Below are 23,137 nucleotides of genomic sequence, written 5' to 3' on the forward strand. Positions count from 1 at the left end.
TTAACTTTCTGAGCAGTTTGGTGAACTGGTTGTTGGAAGGAATCATTAGGGCAGAGAATCGGTTGTTAAATTACTTGAATCCCATCATTGAATATATGTACTTCCTTTTAAATACATATTTAAAAGATACTCTGGTAAGTTTAAATTGCACCACAAAATTTGGAAAAGCGAAAACTTCGGTGAATATTTAAATTCCCATCCACAGAGCTGAAGTGAACAGAGAACAGCCAGAGACAGCAGACTTTGCAGAAGCACCGCTCTCCTGAATAATCTAATTAAAAGCCTTTAAAAAATCCTGCAACCACAAGAAAAAACAGTGAATGGAGGAAAAGACTGGATTGGGAGAGAAGAGAAATCTTGGAAATCAAACATTTCTTTGGATACAATGTTTATTCTGGTGAGTTCTGCTGTGTGCGTGGTCTGTCTGCATTTTCCTTTGTTCTACTATGACAAAACACAGCACAGCATCCCATTGAGAAAATATTCTTTATATAAAGTGAACCGTTTTTCTTCAATATGTACTGCCATTTTACCATTAACAGAACATACTTATATAGACATAATTGCAAAATGAATTAGGTATTGTTAGGTACTGTTTGCATGAGTGATCTTTTCCCCCCTCTGTCTAATGAATTAAGTGCAGTTGTGTTTGCAAGGGTGTTTTTTTCTCTCTCTCTCTGCATAAGGACTTAAAAGGATTACAATCTTTACCAGTGCTGAAATCTGAACCGGTTTATTACCGGTTCGCTGGCTGTGCATGCGCACTGCGTGGCATATGCGCAGTGCACCCCATGCACCAAATGCAAGGTGCGCGCATGCGCAGTGCACACCAAAAGGAGGCATGGAGTAAGTAGAACAGCATGGGGGGGAACCACCCGTCGCCCTCACTACCGGATCGGCTGATCTGGTCCGAACCAAGACGTTTCACCCTGGTCTTTACTAACTACATAATCATGAATGAATTGAATATGATATATGTATGTATGTACATATGTATGTATGTATGTATGTTTATTGAATGATCCAGAGAAAACTGAAAACTGAACAATTTTTAAAAATTGTTTACAACTATTGTAAAGTTTTACTGCCGGATCGCAAATTTTTATTGTTTGGATGGTAAGCTTTTATTGCCTTGAGTTGCCATTATCATTCTACCTTTATTTGTGGATTACAAATAGTCAGAGAGAGCAACATTTTTTACAATGTTTTTAAATTTTTAAATACTTTTAAATATTTTGTGGACTACCTTTGTATTATGTTTTTATAATATTTTTATTATATATATGTATATATTATAAAAAGATTATATATATAATCTTTTTTATACTAACAAGCCGACATTTCATTTTTTACTGTCAGCCGACATACTATTTTTTCTTTTTCAGCTGATATTCTGTTTTACTTTCCAAATTTTATCTGTCATTTTCAGTACATGTGTGGATTTACAAACTATATCAAGAGGGCAACATCAATATTAACCACAGGAGGGAACAAAAGGATAACTTAGAACTCCTAGAATAAAAGTAAAATTTCCTGACAGAGGAACAACTTGACTTCAGAAGTTGTGGGTGGCCTATCACTGGAGGTTTCTGAGAGGAGATTGGACAGCTGTTTGTCCAGAATGGTATAAGTCTCTTCAGGTCTCTTACTCTGTTATTCTAGAAGACTAACTTTTAAGAATAGAAACTTCAGCTTAAATTTTCTTTTTTAAAAAAATATTATAAATTTTGGGAATTTTGAAAATAAACTTGTAGAATTTTTTACATTTTTAAAATCCTTTTAACAAGGTGGCCCAATGGCCCAATTAAGAGGCAACCCAGAAGCCCAACTGAGAGGCCAGCGGAGAGGTGGCTCAGCTGAGAGATGAAGAGCAGCCCAGCTGAGAGGCAAAGAGGCGACACAGCTGAGAGGCAGAGAGGCAGTCCAGTGACCAAGCCTGGCAGGTAGGCAGAGGTGAGCAGCAGTGAAACAGCAATGAAATGGCAGCAGCGAGAGGTTGAGTTTTGTGTCTCTCCCAGGGACACTCCTGGAACTCTCTCGAACTTGGCAAATGGCATGGGCCTATCTTTTTGGATATTTATTTCTTCACTCCCCTGCTGGACTGGTGGACTGTTTCTGACTTTGGGAACTCATTGTTGGATGTCAGATAAGTGCCTGCCGACTATTCGGGTTTGAGTGTTTTTGTTGTGGATTTGGTTGTGTGTTGTGTAGGGCCTGGTCTATTTCTATGGTTTCTGTGTGGTGTTTCCTCTCTCGATCCTGGGTTTCCTCTTGTGTCTCATGTTCCTTTCTAACTATTCAACCTCTGAGTTGGTCTGTGTCTTTTCCACCCTCACCCGTCCTCTGTTTCTATTCTGTATGATAATGGGCCTGTGATTTGGATTATTTTTGCCAGAACCCATAGGGGGTTTCTGCTGAAATTCTTTGCATACACCTTATCCCCCACTTGGAATTGTTTATGTTTACTAGTGGAGTCTACTAGGTTTTCTGTGTTGTATTGGGGGTGTAGGCTGTCTAAATTGGATCTCAGCTTCCTTCCCATCAATAGTTCTGTGGGACATCTGTGCATGGTTGCACTGGGAGTTATGTGTTGTATGCTTAATAATTTGTCTATTTTTGTCTGGATGGCCCCTGGGCCCAATCTAGCTAGTGTTTCCTTCGTCATTTTCACCATTCGTTCTGTTTGTCCATTAGTGGATGGCTTCCCCAGCGCGGATAGTGCATGTCTAATCCCCTGGCTAGCTAGGAACATTTCAAATTGATTAGCGGTAAATTGTGGCCCATTATTGGAGACTACCAAGTCGGACAACCCATGTGTTGCGAACAGTCTCCGTAGGACTCGGATAACTGCTTCAGTTGTCATCGACAGCATGAGATTTACTTCTAGTCATTTAGAGTATGCATCGACAGTGATTAAAAATGTGTTTCCCTGGCAGGATCCCGCAAAATCAATGGGTATGCGGGACCATGGTGTCTTAGAGCTTTCCCAATCGTGTGTGGCTGTTGGGCAAGATTCTTGGCAGGGTGTGCATGTCGCTACCCATTTCTCTATTTCCAAATCCATTCCTGGCCACCAGACATAACTTCTTGCTAACTCCTTCATTTTAACTATCCCTGGGTGTCCCTCGTGTAACTTTTCCAGAATATCATTTCTTAATATTTTTGGAATGATTACTCTATTCCCCCCACAACAAACACCCTCTCAGTCCCGATAGTTCAGTCTGTCGTGTCTTGAACGGTTTGAATTCCTCGTCCACTCCCATCTCTGCCCACCCTTTCCATACCCAATTCAAAACCCGCACCAAGGTCCTGTCTTTTCCTGTTGTTCTTACGATGTCTGCGCCTGTGATCTGTGTGTTTGTGAGAGTCTCTATCAGCAACGTGATTGTGGATGGCGCTGGGTCTTCCACCGGTTCCGGCAGCGGGCATCTGCTGAGGGCATCTGTGTGGTCAATTATCTTTCCCAGTCTGTATAGCAGCTGGTAATTATAAGCAGCGAGGAATTCTGTCCATCTCAGCATTCATAGAGATAACACGTGGGGTGTAGGTCTATCTCCCATGATGATTCTGAGGAGTGGCTTATGGTCTGTTATCAGCTGAAACTTCCTCCTGTAGAGGTATTCATGGAATCTTTTGATTCCAGCCATGGCAGCTAGTGCTTCTTTGTCGAGCTGACTGTAGTTTCTTTCCAGTTTTGACAGGGTCCAAGAGTAGAAAGCAATGGGGGCTTCTCTTCCATTGGGCATGCAATGGTTTAAGTTTGCCCCTATTCCAAACAGCGATGTGTCACAGGTCAGTCTCAGTGGTAATGTTTCACTATACTGTACTAGGATGCTGTCTGATGTTAGCAGTCTTTTTATTTGTTCGAAGGCATTCGCTTCCTTATTCCCCATGTCCAGTCTGTCTTTTTGTCCAGTAGACGGTGTAAAGGTTCAGCAATCGTGGCTTTCTGCGGCAGGAAAATGTTGTAGAAATTTAGTAACCCCAGGAATGCCTGCAGTTCTGTTCTATTGGTTGGGGTTGGGGCTTCTCGAATTGCTTTTAGCTTGCCCATGGTGGGTTGTATTCCGGAATCATCAATCAGGTATCCCAAAAATCCAACCTTTTCCACTGCTAACTGGCATTTGTCCCTTTTTACTTTCAACCTCACTTCTTGGAATCGGGTCAATACTGCCCTTAGTCGTTTCTGCAGTTGTTCCTGGCTAATGGCTGATATTAGGACATCATCAAAATAGGGTACCACTTCTTCAATTCCCAGTGCTCCATGAGGCTCTGGAACAGTCCTGGGGCCATGCTTACCCCAAACTGTAATCGCCTGCATTTGAATGCTCCCCTATGTGTAACTATCGTTTGGGCTTCTGCGGTGGCATCATCAACTGGCAGCTGTTGGTACACCTGAGCCAAATTGAGTTTTGTGATATTTTCCCACTACCCAGGGAATGCAACAGATGTTGCACGACTGGCACGGGATATGCGCTTTGCTGTAAAGCCTTATTCAGGGTACTTTTATAGTCACCACACAAACGCAATGACCTATCTGGCTTTGTGTGTCTCCCACTTGGCATGGTCTGTCAGCTCTAGAATCCTTTGGACAACAAGTTTATCCAGTTGCTCATCAATCTTGAGCCGTAGAGCAAAAGAAACCCTTCTAGGCTTTATTCAGAAAGGGGTGACTTGGGGATCTAGGTTAAATGAGATGGGGGTCCCCGTGTACTTGCCTAGCTTCCCGTCAAAGACGTCTGCAAAATCCCTTAGGAGTTCTTCTTCCCAGCTGTTGTCTTCGACTTGGTTGATCCCCGTCATTGCCAGCCCCAGAGACTCGAACCATTCCAGCCCCAGTAGGCTAGGCCTGTCCCAGTCTACTATGGTTAAGGGTTGTTGTCCTCTGAAGTCTTTGAACTCTATATTGAAATAACTGATTCCCATTATTGGAATTCGGTTTCCTTGGTAGTCCTTAAGCGTGAGTCTCTGCGGCTTGAGTGCGCTGGCTGTGATTCTGGGTATTAGTTGTTTGATGGTTGTCCAGGAGACCATGGAAAGGTAGGATCCTGAGTCGACCTCCATCTTGCATAGTCTCCCTTCGATGTAAACGGTTGCTGCCATCTTTTTTGCTTTTCCTGCGCTCGACTATTATGGTCTGGTGGGTTTCACCTCTCTCTGAACTGTGGTCCTCATTTCAGTGGTTTCTTCCAAGCGGTTGTTTCCTGTTGCTTGTTTGGAAGTTTCTGGCTCATGATGGAGGGCTGGATTGTCTGGTTCTGCAGGAAACTGGTTGTGATGCTCTGCAGGCTCTTGCAATGTGTCCTTTCTGGTTGCAGCACTGGCAGATCACATCTCGGAATCTGCACTCGGAAACCACATGGGTGGTTTCTGTCATATCCAGCACACCAAAATTCCTTTTTTCCTTTTTCTTGGTGTCTCCCTTTCCGTTCCGAACGGAGATGCTGTACTTCGTCTTTGTCTCCGTCCTTGGATTCGGTCTCCACATCCTCATAGTGGACTGAGGACTCTTCCTTTGCTTGCGGCCTCTTATTCATCTTTTTCATCGCGGCTGTGAACTTTTGTGATGCTTCGGTCAAAGTCGCTTCCTCCATGGCTTCTTGGAAGGTTATTCTTGGCTTTGCAAGCAATCGGCTTTGTAGGGTGAGGTCTCTCAGTCCCAATACCAACTGGTCTCTCATTGCTTCATTCAGGTTGGAAAATTCGCAGGCGGTGGCTGTCTCGCACAGGGTCACAACAAACTCGCTAATGGACTCTCCCTCCTTTTGGTCTCTCCTGTAGAATTCGTGTTGTTTCATGAAGGATGAGGCTTGGGGAGCATAGTGTGCCCTCAGGATTCCTTGTAGTACCAGCCAGGTCATAGTTCTCAATTCTGCCAGGGATGCTAGGGCTTTTGCCATTTTAAAAATGGCAACCCCGCAGTGCATGAGGAACAATGCTCTTTTCCTTTGCTCGGAGAGACTCAAAAGGTTCCTGGCTTCCAGGAACGTTCCATATAGGACTCCCAGTCTTCTCCTGCCGGGTTAAATGGCGTGGGTGGAATTATTGAAGACATCTTGTCTTGGTCGGTTGTAGTTTCGATGGCTGTTGATTGCCACGTGGAGGATCTGTGCAGCCTAGTCCTATTGTCCTTTTGTGTATCCCACCTTCGTCGCCCGTGTTGAATAGTGGACGCAGACAGAGGATACAGGACACGTTCGGCAGTTCAACAGCTTTATTCAGCTCCTGTACAGCAATGGCAATGCGAGCCGTGGCAGCCCTTTTTAAACTGGAGCCGTCCACAGCTTCAGCCACTGATGCACACTTAATTTTCCCGCTCTAGCTACTGGCTCCTGATTTGTCCCTGTGCCCGTCTATTCAATACTTAACACCAGGTGTGGTCTTACTAAGGCTTTATCGAATGGTATTAGTACCTCATTTGCTCTTGATTGTATCCCTCTGGTAATGCAATTTAGGTTGCATTGGCTTTTTTGGCTGCCGCTGCACACTGCTGGCTCATATTTACCTGGTTGTCCAGTAAGACTCCAAGATCCCTCTCACAGTTACTGCTATTAAGCTGGTTTCACCCAGTCTATATGTGTACTTTTGGTTTTTCTTGCCTAAGTATAGGACTTTACTTTTCTCTACATTGAATTTCATTTTGTTAGATAGGCCCAGTGTTCAAGTCTGTCAAGATCCATCTGGATCTTGAGCCTATTTTCTAGGGTGTTAGCTATTCCTGCCAGCTTAGTATCATCTGCAAATTTGGTAAGTTCCCCTTCTATACCCTCATCTAAGTCATTTATGAAGATATTGAAGAGTAGTGGGCCTAAGACGGAACCTTGTGGTACCCCGCTGCTTACTTCCCTCCATTTTATACAATACAATACAGCAATTAAGAGGAAGATTGATGAAAAAAATCCAATATGTGTTACAAGAAATTAAACGGAAGGAAAGGGAACTCCAGAATTCACGAGAAGATTGTAACATACTTAATCAACTAAAATTATTGCAACAACAAATATCTTTGTTGACTGTTTCAAATATTGAAAAGAAACCTAAATATATGAAACAACACTTTTTTGAACAGGCAAATAACCAGGGAGGTGGTTGGCATACAAACTAAGAAAACAGACAGAAAAGAAGATGATAACCAAGCTTCAAGAGGGAGTATAATTGACATGAATAATAAAAACATTCAAAACTTTTTTGGAATTATTACACCAATTTATACAAAGAACAAGAAATCTCTTTCGATACTATGGAGGAGTATATAATGCTTAAAAATCTTCCTAAACTATCTGGAAATTACAAGCAAATTTTGAAAAGACCAATAACAACTTTTGAAATAATAGAAGTAATTAAAATAAGTAATTAAATTGTCATCAACTGACAATATTTATCATTACTTTACTATATCTATAGTCTTGTATTTAAAATAATATTAGCCAAATTCAGTCCTGTCTTAAATTATTAAATCAATATCTACTGATGGCTAGGAGAATGTCAGAACATTCTACATGCTCCTCAATACTGGAATATTTGTTCAAAAATTTACAGAATATCATGAAAAGCAATGATTATACTCTCTGTCTCCAGATTTTATCATGTCTGTCATTAAAACCTATAAATTGATTAAAGCCATTTTCAGTATCATTTTCATTAAGATACTTTTTTCACCAGCAGTTACTTTTGTTTTGAGATTACTATTAGAATTTCCTACTTTATTAAATCTTGAGAGTAATTTACTGCTCCAAACCTTTTCTTTAGTAAGTGTCAGGTGGTATCCACTACCATAAGTTTCCTTGAGGTAGAATGGGGACCCACAGCATTTGAGACCTCCATGTTCCAAGAATGCAATCCTGTCACTTAAGACCTCTGCTTCATCCAAGTGATGTGTAGAAAGGATGATGGTTCTGCCTGAAAACATATAAAAGAGGCAATTACACTACAATTTCCATACAGATTCTTGTGGCAGCAGAAAAATTGCCAAGTGAAAAATGAATCAGGTCAGCTCAGAATCAGAATCAGCTCAGACTCAAGAGCTCATTGGGTGCAGAGGCCAGAAAAGGATTGTACCTCTCCTTCAAACCAATGGGAGGAATGAAATAACCACTGGCAGTTTTCTTTCTTCTCTCATGGAAAAGAGCCACTCACCATATAACAAAAGCTGTTTAATCCAATTTTCTTTCTTTTCTTAGTAATGCTGGAGATCGTTTATCAGAAATCCCATTTTGAGATCTCCACACATTTTACCATATATCTACAAGTCTATTTATCAGCTTCAACTGCCATCCAATCTTATAGTCATTGAGAGCCATGAGCTGCTGGTTCTCCATCTATGGCGGTAGGTGCTCTTGGCTTTTCCGACTGCCCTTCTGCAGGAGGGCAGCTCCACAGATCTCTCTTCGTATCGAAGAGAAAGCTTAAAGTTTGAAAGCTTCTCTTAAATGTATGTTTGTGGTTCCATAATTGTGATTATATTTGTAATAGTCATTCATGCTTAATCTGTTATTCTGTTAATATTACAGTAATAGTTGTTGTTGCTCTGAAAAGCTAGAATAACAATATACCTGCCCATATTACCTTTTCTGTTCTTTGATATGATTTCCCAAATGCCTCTCCTAGAACAGGGATCAACTCCAGTGGTTGGTTCGTCCAAAATTACAACTTTTGAACCTCCCAGTAGAGCAATTGAAATAGATAGCTTCCTCTTCATCCCTCCTGATAAAGAGCCTGTCAATTTATGACGATGGTTGTATAATCCAGTTTCCTTCAAAATCCTTCAAAACAGCACCCGGAAAGAACATTATTTTGTAAATAAATAGAAAAAAGAATGATAAATTTTTAGTTTAAAAAAATTAGAAAAAGAAACAATTAGTTTAAATTACAAGGACATGGATTTTGGTAGCACACCAGGAAATAGTAGAGTTCAGTGATTCAACGAAGGTATTACATTCATAGTTTACTTGTTCACAGTGGGATTTTAACTCTCCTTCCCTGGAGATGTTTGAACAAAAGTTGGAAAGCCACTTGTCAGGATGCTGTATGACTGTGCAGGAGGTTGAACTAGAGGATTTTCAATATTTTTTCCATCCTGAATATTCTATAATTCTTTAAAATAAGAGGGGGGGGGCTTGCATGAGGCACCACATGATTCAGTCATAACAGAGTAGCATAACATGGAGAAATAAGCAGTTTTAAAGCAAAACAGAGCTCCTGAAATAAAACTTAAACTACAAGCACTTTCCTTTGTTTAGTACAACCTTTTTTAAATCTTAATTTCAGCATAAAACTTCCTAATCACAGAAGAAGTGGAAAATATTATGCATGGAAGTGGAAAATATCACCCTGCTGGTTTTGAGTGAGAATCAGCCAAGTACTATCAAGTATTTCATTAAGACACATTACTAAAAATTGGCAGCAATAAAGGACTTCAATGCCCACCTGTGCAGTGGACAAATGCTAACAAACTCATCATGATATAAGAACATTGTAAAGCTTCCATCAAGTGTTTCCCAACTAACAATAAGCTAGATCTTGGTCAACAGAGCAAGAATTTTAGTGGCTTGAAATTATATTCCTTGTTTTTAAAAAAGGCTGTTCTACTTCTGTTGTCACTTCTTAGAATATGATATGTGATTGTAGGTGAATAAAGATAAAGGGGGGTTGCAAACATTCACAATCACTTTCCTATATTAATTATTGACTTGAATATGGAGGTGAAGGCATTGCTTATCAAATCTGCAGAGTGAAAAATAGAAAAAAATATGAAAGCAATCTTGAAGAATTTCCATGCCTTGGGAACTTTCAGATGTATGGACCTCTTGGATTATCAGCAATGGCCATGCTAATGAGGAAATTCTGAGACTGAAGACCAGAATTTGTTAAGGCTGGGTTAGACAAATGGGCAGCAAGAAATGAAGATAATTAAATGCATTGTAAGCCGCCTTGAGTCTTTGGAGAAAGGTGGCATACAAGTTGAATAAATAAATAAATAAATAAATAAATAAATAAATAAATAAATAAATAAATAAATAAATAAATAAATAAATAAATAAAATAAGAAAAAGATATTGTATAATATGTAGAAAAAGTAAACAAATAAATGGGATTTGAAAGAAAAAAAGAACATACCTGTACAGAAGGTATATGTTGATTTTGGTCATACAGAAAGACTGAATGAGATCTGAACAGCAAAACAAATATATGAAGGAATAGTGAATATGTTGAAAGGAAACAAAGAATGTGATACTTGTGAGAAAGTTGTGAGACAATAGAATTGATGAGTCCTTAAAAACAGAAAGATTAGATTAAAAGATAAAAAAGGAATGTATGTGTCAGATCCCTAAGAGCCCCTTCGGGAGGCTGTCATTCTGGCAGGGAGGGGCCCCTGGATGCTCATTTACAACCTCTTTCCTGTTTCTTTTCGTCTTTGATGTACCTGCTTGGGAAAAGGAGGGGGAGGGAACTGCCTGGGACCATGTGTTTTGTCTCAGCTCTGAAGGAATGGGCAAAGTGGCGCCTGAGAGCAGCTTCTTATCACCTTCTCAGCTTGAGCTCACAACAGCTTTGCACCTGTGGACTGGCTCACATCAGACTGGACATAGGGGAGGGGTTTTCTGCAACATTTAATCTAACGGTTCTGAGTGGAAACTTCAGATCCTGTCTTGCTTTTCTTGCTATCACTTTCTCTCAATAAAAGTTTCTTTTTCAAATAATGCCTATTTCAAGAGTTCTGCTTTCTTGAGGAGAGAGGAGAACAAGTCCTTACAGTATGAAGTTGTGCCTGGAGATAGTAAAAATAAGAATGGTTTGCAAAAATGAAAACTGTGGAGAGATATTGCATAGTGAATGGGGCTAGTGTAGACTAGATTTACTTTTATTTTATTTTATTCGTATGCCTTTGGTTTCTTTTCTTTATGGATTCTTAAAAAATAAGAAGTCTTATATAATAAGTCTTTGCTTCCTTTCAACACATCCACTATTCCTTCATCTAAATAAATAAATATAACTGAGGACTGAATTTGGGGGAAATATTTATATACATACATACATACATACATACATACATACATACATACATACATACATACAATGCCTGTCATGCTAGGCCCTTTTGGGATAAGCACTAGTATGTTTTTCATACTACTTATCCCAAAAAGGCTTGCCATGACAGGTATGTATGTACATACATATGTACGTACGTACGTACGTATGTACTGTATGGATGTATCAAGGGGGGTATTCACTTACCTTTGCTGCTGGTTCACAAATGGGAATGCTCTCATGCTCATTTCGCTCGCCCGCACCACCTCCACACATGCGCAGGACCTTCTGCGCATGCGCAGTGTCAAAAATGGGACGTGATTATGTCCAGGCGGGTGGGCCTCCCGCTGCCGCCGCTACCAGTTCACCCAAACCGGATGGAATTGGCTGAATAGCACCACTGGTATTTATGTATATAAGCATTCTCCCCAAATTTATTTTCCACATGAGAGTGATGTTAATGCTACTAAATAATTGCACTATTACATAATTTTTGCAAAAAGAAAAGGAGAAATATCTAACAAACATAAAAGGAAGACTCTTTTATGCTGTTAAAAATACTATGACATACCTGTCTATTTCTTCCTGTAACTCTTCTTTGCTCCAGTGAGGCACCTTGATATAGCCATACAAAAGCAGGTGCTCCTTTGTGGTGAGGTAATCAAATAACACATTGTGCTGCATGCAAATTCCCATATTTTTCCTGATGAAATCTTGGTCAGTTCTGATATCTTTGCCATAAACAAATATAGTGCCAGATGAAGCAGGAAACAAACCTGTCAGTATAGATCTATATGGGGGTAAGAAAAGTTGAGAAAAATTATCAACATTTTATTCAATAGAAGTTAGTATTAAAACTGAAGGGGAAAAAGAAGACTAATTCTAAGTTGGATGAGGGTAAAGCTGAGATTCCCATTAACTCTTTGTAATCACAAATCACTCACTGCTGACTTCCGGTTGACGTCACGGCGAGATCAGACAGAGAAAGTGGCTCTCCGCATCTCCGTGCTGAGTTCTCTCCATTGGTGGGCTCAGAAAGGAGCCAAAGCTGCCTTGGAGGGGCGGTGAAGCAAAGAGGGATGCCCTGCGAGGTCTCAGAAAGTTGCAGCTCTCCTGCCTGACCAGGGGCTTACTTTCCCTCTCAGCCACAATGAGGAGAAGAGACAGCTTAAGAGACAACCTAAGATGACCATCTAAGCTTTGAGCTGGAGCAGACTTTGGTGAACAGTGTGTTTGTTTTGTTTTATGTTTTATTAAATTTGTATACTGCCCTACTCCCGAAGGACTCAGGGCGGTGAACAGGCACAGGATAAAATACAGAAAAACAAAAGTTAGAAACAATTTAAAACCAAATTAAATAATTTAGCCCATGACAATTAAAATCCCAATAATTTAAAACAAATTAAAATTTCAGTTTAAAAAATTTAAAAGATTTAAACGAAAGGGGAGAAAAATTAGGCCAGGCTGGCTTGCTGGAATAAGAGGGTCTTAAGAGCACGGCGGAAAGTGCGCAGATCCGGGATCCTCCGTATCTCCAGGGGGAGCTCGTTCCAGATAGTGGGTGCCCCCACAGAGAAGGCCCTCCCCCTGGGGGCTGCCAGTTGACACTGCTTGGCTGACGGCACCCAGAGGAGCCCCTCTCTATGAGAGCATACTGGCCGGTGGGAGGCTGTTTGTGGTAGTAGGCGGTCCCATAAATAACCAGGTCCTAAGCAATGGAGCGCTCTAAAGGTGGTAACCAAAACCTTGAAGCGCACACGGAAGACCACTGGGAGCCAGTGCAGCTTGCGCAGGAGAGGTGTCACACGGGAGCGCCATGTTGCTCCCATAACCACCCGCGCGGCCGCACTCTGCGCGAGTTGGAGCCTCCGGGTGCTCCTCAAGGGGAGGCCCATGTAGAGAGCATTACAATAGTCCAGGCGGGAGGTGACAAGGGCATGAGTGACTGTGTGTAGGGAGTCCCAATCCAGAAAGGGACGCAACTGGCGAATCAGGCAAACCTGATGAAAAATCCTCCCGGTCACGGCCGTCAAGTGCTCTTCTAAAGACAGCCGTGAATCCAGGAGGACGCCCAAGTTGCGAGCCCTCTCCGTGGGGGCCAGCGATTCACCCCCAATAGTCAGCGATGGCGTCAACTGACTATATCAGGATGTCGGAAACCACAGCCACTTGGTCTTGGATGGGTTGAGCCTGAGCCTGTTCCTCCCCATCCAGATCCGCACGGCCTCCAGACACCGGGACATCACTTCAAGGGCATCGTTGGGGTGGTCTGGGGTGGAGATGTACAACTGAGTATCATCAGCGTACTGATGGTACTTGACCCCGAAACCACGGATGATCTCGCCCAGCGGCTTTACATAAATGTTGAACAAAAGGGGCGAGAGGACCGACCCTTGTGGCACCCCACATATGAGGGGCCTCGGGGTCGAGCTCTGCCCCCCTGCCAACACAGACTGCAACCGGTCAGAGAGAAAGGAGGAGAACCACCGTGGTACAGTGCCTCCCACCCCTAACTCTTCCAACCGGTGCAGCATGATACCATGGTTGATGGTATCAAAAGCAGCTGAGAGATCTAATAGGACCAGGACAGAGGAGCAACCCCTGTCCCGAGCCCTCCAGAGATCATCGACCAACGCGACCAATGCCGTTTCCGTGCTGTAACCAGGCCTGAAGCCTGACTGGAATGGATCCAGATGTGTCGTTTCATCCAGGTACTGGGGGAGCTGTCGCGCAACCACACTCTCAACAACCTTCGCCACAAAACGAAGGTTGGAGACCGGACGATAATTAGCCAACACTGCTGGGTCCAGGGAAAGCTTCTTGAGGAGAGGCCTCACCACTGCCTCTTTCAAGGCGGCGGGGAAGTCACCCTCACCCAATGAAGCATTTATAATCCCCTGGAGCCAGCCTCATGTCACCTCCCAGGAAGCCAGCACTAACCAGGAGGGGCACGGGTCCAATAAACAAGTGGTCGCGTTCAGTCTACCCAGTATCCTGTCCACGTCCTCAGGGGTCACAGGATCAAACTCATCCCAGATAACATTCTCAAGACCTGCCCCAGTCCCTCCCCCTGAGACTACCCAGTCACAGTCCAAATCTTCCCGAATCTGAGTGATTTTGTCATACAGATACTGAACAAAATCCTCGGCTCTACCCTCCAAGGGGTCCTCCCGCGCTTCCTGGTGGAGCAGGGAGCGGGTCACCCTAAACAGGGCGGCCGGGCGGTTATCTGATGATAGCTACATTTCGCTGCTTTTATCGCCACTAGGTAATTCCTAATATGAGATCTTACCAGTGTCTGGTCCGATTCTGAAAGACTGGCCCTCCAACTACTCTCTAGGCGACTTTTCCGGCTCTTCAACTCCCTCAGCTCCTCAGTGAACCAAGGAGCCAAATGAGATTGGCGCCAGGTCAGAGGCTGCAAAGGCACGACCCGATCCAGAGCTCCAGCGGCCACCCTATCCCAGGCGGCCACTAGGTCTCCAGCCGAGGCATGTGCCAGATCCTCAGGAAATGGCCCAAGCACCATCAGGCGCCTGGGGCGGAACCATCTTACCGGCTCCGCCTCCCTGGGGCGGGGTGCAGCGGTTCGAAGGTCAAGACGAAGGAGAGAGTGATCTGACCATGACAAGGGCTCGGTAACAATATCCCCTATCTCGAGATCACTCAACCACTGTCCAGAGACAAAAACCAGATCCAGTGTGTTTCCCCCCATGTGGGTAGGGCCATGAATTAACTGGGTCAGGTCCATGGCTGTCATGGAAGCCATGAACTCCCGAGTCACCTCAGACGCCTCACCCATGGACGGCAGGTTGAAATCCCCCATGACCATAAGCCTAGGAGTCTCAACCTGCATCCTTGATACTTCCGTCAACTCTTCTTTTTGTTTTTTTAACATATTTTTTGTCAAAATCTTGGTTTTATCTTTATTTATTTTCAGGCCTGCCACCTTACCAAATTCTCTTATTTTATCTATCAGTTTATTTATTGATTCAAGTGGATCTTCCAAAATAAACACCAGGTCATCCACAAATGCTTGCAATTTATATTCTTGGTTTTGAATTTTCATTCCTTTTATTTCTTTTTCTTCTCTAATATTTCTATTTAGTACTTCTAGTGTTTTACACAAACAACAGTGGTGACAGTGGGCAACCTTGTCTCATTCCTTTTTGTATTTCAATAAATTCTGTCAATTCTCCATTTATCATTACTTTTGCTATTTGTTTATGATATATAGCTTCTATGGCTTGAGTAAATTTCTCCCCAAAGCCCATCTGTTTCACTTGTAATATCATAAATCACCAGTTCACATTGTCAAATGTGAAACATCAAAGCCATTTGCTTTTCCGGGTGTGCCTCATAGTATTCCAAAGTGTCCAGTATTATCCTCAAATTGTCTCTAATCTGTCTTTTTGGCAGAAATCCATTTTTTTTTTTATTGAAAAAGTTTTCAAATACAAATTTTTCCCCCTTTTTCCCCCCCCCGCCCCCCTCCCTAACCCCCCCTCCCCACCCTTCCCCCCCTGTGACTTCTTCGTAACAAGAAAAAACCCTAATTCATAACAGATTACTTACTCCCTCCTCAAAATACTGACCTTTACTTACTAAAAGTATTATAAATCCCCCTTTATCCATACATTTCAGAGAAGAAGAAGAGAAAAAAACAAAAAAAAAAAACAAACACATTATACTATAACTATTATAAAATAACTTCTAATTTAGCATAATAGTGTTTTATATCTATACATTATTGCAACAATTCAAAACCACCTTCCACTTTAAAACTATACGATAAGTCCTACTTTAATAACATTTCAAAGCGGGCTCCCCATAAAATCTAATTTAACATTTATTCCACTCTATCCATTTCCTCCACTCCCCTAAATGTATCACTTAAAAATCCCTTTTCTTAAACTAATCAGTCTGTAGCTAGCTTATTCACCCACTGTCTTACAAATTTACCATACACAACAATTCTTGATATCTTTAATTCACTGCCCACACTACTTAAAAATATATATATATATATATTCCATTATATCTAAATAAAAAAAGAAAAGACAATAACTTTAAATTTATAGTCCATATAATATCTTCTTGAAGTCTTTCCACTGGATTGTTAAAACCAACATCCATAATAGGATAACATAGCTTGCTGATGCAACAGTTTATTCAAGATCTCCAATCATATCTGCCCCCATCAGTAGTAAACATCTTCTTATATATGTAAAAGTAAAAACAACCACCCGAGTGACATTATAATTATATTCCATATAATAATAATTGTGGGTTTCATCAGGATTATTAATTTCCATCATCGTATTGGGTAACAACCCGATCTTCTGCATGTCCCAATGTGATTCTCTTGCCTTATAATTCAGAATAATTATAATATATTTATCAACACAAAAAGAAGTTTCAAAGTAGATAATTCAAAACCATCAATTTGAGGCTCTTTCCATGTCCCAAAATTACGGCAATGCAGAGATCTGCCACTATCCTCAGGATGATATTGACCAATATGTCGCCTCCTCTATGTTTTCACATAATCATTCATATTTTAAAATCACTGGCTTCACTGTTGCTTGGGTTAGAAATTTCTATTTTTGTACAACCTATTTCTTTTTTTGTTTTCTTTTTGTGGGTTTGACTTCCATCCTAATTTTTGTGTCTCGCTTTTCTTTTTTATCCCTTGTATATCCTCTAATTGGTTTCCATGCTTGTCCTTGCCTTGGTAAATCATCACATTAAAATCAGATGGCACTTCTCTCAAATTTGTAGATAATCCAGCTGGGGTATCCGATAAATCCAAAGGCAATTTATCTGGTACAGTCTCTGTCTTTAGTTCCAGCTCCTTCTGCTTATCCTGTATTATATCTGAAGACGTTAAATTCATTTTCAACCTATTTTGATAAAATTCTTCCGCTCTTTCAACAGTATTTAACTGGTATCTTTCTCCTTGATATCTCAATATAATACCAACTGGGACGTCCCACCGGAATTGAATATTTCTCCTTTTTAACTCAGACACCAGAAAGCCAAATTTCTTCCTTTCCATTAATATCTTAGGTGGGAGTTCCTTGTAAATCCAAATCTTTCTTCCATACAATTGCAAATTAGAATTGAAGGAATTTTGCACAATTTTATTCCTAATTTCTTTATCTGAAAAATAGATTACCACATCTCTAGGCAATTGCCTTTGCTTGGCAGTCCAGGAGTTTATTCGATAAGCTCTGTCAATCCTACAAAACACTTCCTCAGGTTGAATCTTTAAAATCCCAGCTAGAAATTCAGAAGATATTTTCCTTAAGTCATCTCTGTTATTTTCCTGCAAACCTCTAAGTCTTATTGCATATTCTGTGAAATTATATTGTATCTTTAGAACCTCTTTTTCAATCCTCTGTTGCAGATTTTCTACATTACCAGACTTTTGGTCAGCATCCATTTTAAATTTTTCTTCTGATCTATAATCCTGAATATTTAACAAATCATTTTCAATTTTTTGAATTCTATTGTCCAATTTGTCTTGAATTTCATCCATTTTTGACTCTAGTAAATTAGTATTTGTATCCAACCGAATCATGAATTCTGACACTTTTAAAATTTTTTGCTGCAAAAAGTCAAACTTGGATTTCACCAATTCCTTAGTTTCCTGCTTAAATTTTTCAAGTTGCTGATTCACAATCTCATCCCTTCTTTCAATCTCCTCTAAGAGAAATTCTATTATATTAAAATCAGGTTTCTGGGACTGAAGAGTTAAAACTTGTTCCTTTAAATTCTTAGTGGGGGAATCCCCCCCACCTATTTGTTTGTCTGACTTCACAAGCCTCAGTGCCATGTTTCCGCCTAAGCAGGCTTTGTTAGAAGAAAAAAAAAAACAAGACAAAAGACTTCCAGCCAGCAACAATCAGGCCTCCAGGGGAAAAAGAGAAAAACAAAAACAGGAGCGGAGTTTTGTCTACAAATGTAGCCAGTGGTATTTATTCCGCTACATTGTAATAATAAAAAACGGAAGAACTTTCCCTCTCAAACTCTTCTCCAGCCGCGGCAGACGCCATTTTAAAAAAAAACTTTTTTCCTCTTTCTCTTCCTCTATTCTCTTAAGTAATTTTTAAAAGATAAGTAAAATACTTGCGCTTCAGTATTACAGGTCCAGCTCACATTTTCTTTGAGTAATCTGTCAAATTCGCAGGCTTGCTTTTGACGCCTGGCTCTGCATTAGCAGAGGTCTCCCAAAGCCCGGAGCAGCGGCTGGGGATATGGGGCATCTCATCCGCTCCATCCCAAAAGTAAAAGAAAAACTTTTGGGACTCTGCAGAGAGTTCTACCCACCCCTGCCGGCTCTATCTCCGTTTCCTCATGGGAACGGAGTTTTTTCGAGCCGCCGTTCCGTTGTGAAGGCGGCTCTGACAGGCTGTGGAAGCTGACGATCCCAAAGGAACGTCTGGCGGCGGCCAGCAGCAAACAGGAAGTCGGCAGAAATCCATTTTGATCCAAATGGATAAAGTTATTTAAATATCTTTTAAGTCTTTCTGCTAATATTGTAGCGAAGATTTTATAGTCTGAATTTAGCAGGGATATAGGCCTATAATTCTTGACTTGTTGTGGGTCAGTATCCTTCTTTGGAATAAGTGTAATATATGCTTCTAACCAGTGGTGGGATTCAAGTAATTTAACAACCGGTTCTCTGCCCTAATGATTTCTTCCAACAATCAGTTTGCCAAACTGCTCAGAAAGTCAACAACCGGTTCTCCCAAATTGGTGCAAACTGGTTGAATCCCACCACTGCTTCTAACCATGATTTGGGTATTTCCTTCTTTAACATTACTTCATTCATAACTTCTAACAGTGGGAGACTCAGTGATTCCTGTAAAGTCTTATAGTATTCTGCTGGCAGTCCGTCTGGGCCTGGCACCTTCCCAATCTTTTGTTTTTTAAGAGCTTCAGTCAATTCCATCATCATTATGTTTCCTTCTAGCATCATCTCAGTATCTTTTGAAATCTGAGGTAAATTCACCTTGTGTAGATATTGTTTAACACTTTCCTCTTCTATATTTTTTCATATAGTTTTTTTATAGTAATCTTGTATAATGTTTTTCTTCTCCTCATTTCCAAATCTAATTTGTCCTTGCTCATCTAGTAATTGTGTTATTTTCTTTGATTCTGTCTCTTTTTTCAGTTTATATGCTAGCCATCTGCCTGGTTTATTAGCATCTTCAAAGTAGTTCTGTTTAGCATTCCTAATTTTTTGTGCTAAATCTTCTTTTTCTATTAATCCCATTTTATGTTTAATTGTATCCATTTTCATTTTAATATCCTTTTTTTGTGGGAACTTCTGTAGTTCTTTTTCAAATTTCTTATAATCATCCTCTAACGTTTTATATGCTTGCCTTTTCTTAATATTCCTCTTTCTCGTATAGTCAATAATCAGGCCTCTGGCATAAGCTTTCATAGTATTTTTTTTAAAATTTGATTTATATGCCACCCTTCTCCAGAGACTCAGGGCGGTTTACAATGTGTTAAGCAATAGCCTTCATACTTTTGTATATTTATATAAAGTCAGCTTATTGCCCCCACAAACTGGGTCCTCAATTTACCTACCTTAGAAAGGATGGAAGGCTGAGTCAACCTTGAGCCTGGTGAGATTCGAACTTACAGTAATTGCAGACAGCTTGTGTTAATCACAATGCTATCAGTCTGCTGAGCCACCAGGCCCTTTTCACACAGATTCTGCATTGATGTATCTTCTTTTCTATTTTCTTTGAAAAAGAAAGCCAATTCTTTCTCCATTTTCTGTACAAAGTCCTTTTCTTTTAATACTGTAGTATTTAAAGTCCATCTAGACCTTCTCCTTTGTCCTTTCCATCTCACCGTCATTGGGTTGTGGTCTGCCCAAGTATTAGCTTCTATGGCAATTTCTTCTATATTCGAGGTCAATTCCTGTCTGCAATTACTGTGAGTTCAATTCTCACCAAGCTCAAGGTCGACTCAAGGCCTTCCATCCTTTCTAAGGCCTTCCATCCTTTCTAAGGTGGGTAAATTGGGGACCCAGTTTGTGGGGGCAATAAGCTGACTTTGTATAAACATACAAAAGTATGAAGGCTATTGCTTAACACATTGTAAGCCGCCCTGAGTCTCCGGAGAAGGGCGGCATATAAATCAAATTAAAAAAAAAAAATCCATTGTCATCCATATCATATCTATTCTAGACCATGATAAATGTCTATTAGAATAAAACGTATATTGCCTATTTTTTCCATTTCTTTCTCTCCATGCATCTTTTAAGTTTATTTCCTCTATCATCTTAAAGAAAGATTTCGGCAGAATTCTTCTACTTTGTTTTATTGTCTTTTGTGTGTTATAGTCCATTTTCCCATCCACTATTCCATTAAAGTCTCCCATCATACAAATATTGTCATAATCCAACTCAGTTAATTTCATGTGTAGTTTTTTATAAAAATCATCTTGGTTGTCACTTGGAACATATATCGCTATTTGTCAGCCTCCGCTTTGGCTGCTTTGGCTGCCATAGGAACCAGGAGAGGGGAGAGCTAGAGAGTTTGGGAGGGAAGCGTGCTGGAGGAGGGGTGTGGCTTCGGAAGAAACGAAACTGAATCCTTGGAGTGGCTATCGGGTAACCGTCGTGGCATTCCTGATTGATGACGCTGCCAGACATGCTTCCACCTGACCCTGGGAGACCTTTGGATTGGATGATTTACGATGGACAGTGGGAGGGGATGCTTTCTATATGCACTTTTCATGCCTATTGCTTTAATTTCAGCTTAGCCATGGTTGTGTTCACTTCATTTCTAGTAAAAGTACCTGTCTCTACAAATCAAGGAGTTTGGGTCATTCTTTCCTGGATTTTGAAGAAAGCACACCTGACACTATTAACAATATTTTCCTGTTCCTATCTGTAATTTCCACTATCAAAATTCTTCCCTCGTCATCTGCGTAAATTTTTTCTGCTGGTATTGTATCTTTAATATACAAAGCCACTCCTCTTTTCTTACATTGTGGCAGTGAGGCAAATAATTTCCCTAGTTTAGGCTGTACCAAAAGTAGTTCATGTTTTTTTTTAATATGTACTTCTTGTAAACAAATTATGTCCAATTTTAATTTCTCCAATTTATGAAATACTTTCCTTCTTTTAGTTGCTATGTTAAGTCCATTTATATTCATTGTAATCAATTTTTTATCTTCTATATTTATACTTTACTAGCTGTACCCGGCCACACGTTGCCGTGGCTCAGTCTTGTGGGTATACAATATTTTTTGACCGAGTGCCAATAATTTCCCTCTGTACCTCAGGTCACGCCTACTTTGCCTCCGTCCCACCAGTCTTTTCACTCGGTCGATTGGATTCAGACCTGAGTTGCCTTTCTCTACGTTTCTTTTTGGACTTTAACGTCACTTAATCAATTGCTTTCTTGGACTTTTACCTATTTGGTGCTTTTATTGGGAGAGCTGCGCGTCATGGGAGTGGCGGAGGGTTCCAGCCGGGCTTCACGGTGGTTGACTTTTCCCGCCATTTTGCTTGTGGGTTTGGCAGCAGTGGCGCTGAGGGGAAAAGACCCAGCTCGCGCCTGCCATTGTGAATCTGCGACGTTAAAGTCCAAAAAGAAACGTAGAGAAAGGCAACTCAGGTCTGAATCCAATCGACCAAGTGAAAAGACTGGTGGGCTCTGCGTATAGCGTGTGTTGCTTTTACATCCCACAGATGGCACTGTTTTTCAAAAAACCATGTTTTTACCTGTCACAGGTGTGACATCTATATAATATAGGTATATAAAAACACGCACGTATTCGAATGCAACGTTGTGTCAAAATTTCAAAGCAATCGGTGAAGAACTTTCAGAGATTTAAGATTTTGAACAAACGAACATTTACATTTTTATTTATATAGATAGATATATAGGCTTTGCTGCTCAAGTGGATCTCAATTCGCGCTGTTCTTTGTGTTCTACAATACCTCCTACTGCACCTTCTAGTGCGCCCTTCGCTTTTTCAATCATCACTAAATCCTCTTCTTGTAGTTGAAGCAATGCCTCTTTCCTTCTTGATTCTACATCCTTTTCTTTTAAATATTCTGCATAAAATGCTTTGGCTTTATCAATTGAATCTATTTTAAATCTTTGCAATTGCCATGTGAACACCAAACCTTCTGGTATCAGCCATCTGTAATTCACTCCTTTCTGGAGCAATATTTTTGTCAAAAATTGATATTCTCTTCTTATCTCTCTCACACTTCTCGGTATTTGCTTCAGCACCACAATTTCCTTGTTCTTGTATTGCAATGTTTTCTCTTTTGTAGTCTGCAATATTTGTGTTTTAATTGATTTCTTAGTAAACCTTATATGGACTTCTCTTGGTAATTTGTTTCTCATTGCATATCTAGTATATACTCAATACATCTCATCAACGCCATCCAACATTTTTTCTTTAGTAATTTCCAGTGCTGCTGCAAGAATTTCTATCATTTTTTTCTGGCAAATTTTCTCCTTTTTCTTCTTCCACATTCTGGAATCTTAAATAGAATTCTGATGTATCCATCTCCCATCCTAAACCGCTTTTGTTGCGTTCAACTTCTTCTAATCTACTATCCATATCACTAATTTTTTATTTATTTATTTATTTATTTATTTATTTATTTATTTATTTATTTATTTATTTATTTATTTATTGAATTTCTATACCGCCCTACTCCCGAAGGACTCAGGGCGGTGTACAGCCATGAAATAAAACACATAAATATACAAAATTTAAAATCGAATAAAATAAATTAAATAAATTTGGCTGAATTTATACCCATAATTTAAAATACCCATAATTTTAAAATACAATTAAAAATTTAAAATTTTCATTTAAAAGGGAGAAAATTTAGGCGAGGCCCGCTTGATGAAATAAAAGCGTCTTCAACTCGCGGCGGAAGGTGCGCAGATCCGGGATCCTCCGTATCTCTGGGGGGAGCTCATTCCAGATCGTCAATGCCCCCACAGAGAAGGCTCTCCCCCTAGGGGCCGACAGCCGACATTGTTTGGCCGACGGCACCTGGAGGAGCCCTTCTCTGTGGGAGTGTACTGGTCGGTGGGAGGCTGTTGGTGGTAGT

General features: G+C 40.6%; 1 protein-coding gene across 1 annotated transcript in view; it reads right to left on the reverse strand.

Moving 5' to 3' along the window:
* ABCA12 (ATP binding cassette subfamily A member 12) overlaps positions 1 to 23,137 on the reverse strand; it is a 344,530-nt gene that overhangs the window by 117,278 nt on the left and 204,115 nt on the right. Inside the window, exons 30-32 of the mRNA XM_034433493.3 lie at positions 11,600 to 11,818; positions 8,566 to 8,762; positions 7,739 to 7,899 (exon numbers count right to left, since the gene is read on the reverse strand). Coding sequence (XP_034289384.2) covers positions 7,739 to 7,899; positions 8,566 to 8,762; positions 11,600 to 11,818 — 577 coding nt within the window. The remainder of the gene's footprint in view (positions 1 to 7,738; positions 7,900 to 8,565; positions 8,763 to 11,599; positions 11,819 to 23,137) is intronic.

This window comes from Pantherophis guttatus, chromosome 1 (genome assembly GCF_059756535.1).
Source record: "Pantherophis guttatus breed Tessera chromosome 1, ASM5975653v1, whole genome shotgun sequence".
NCBI classification, from domain to species: domain Eukaryota; kingdom Metazoa; phylum Chordata; class Lepidosauria; order Squamata; family Colubridae; genus Pantherophis; species Pantherophis guttatus.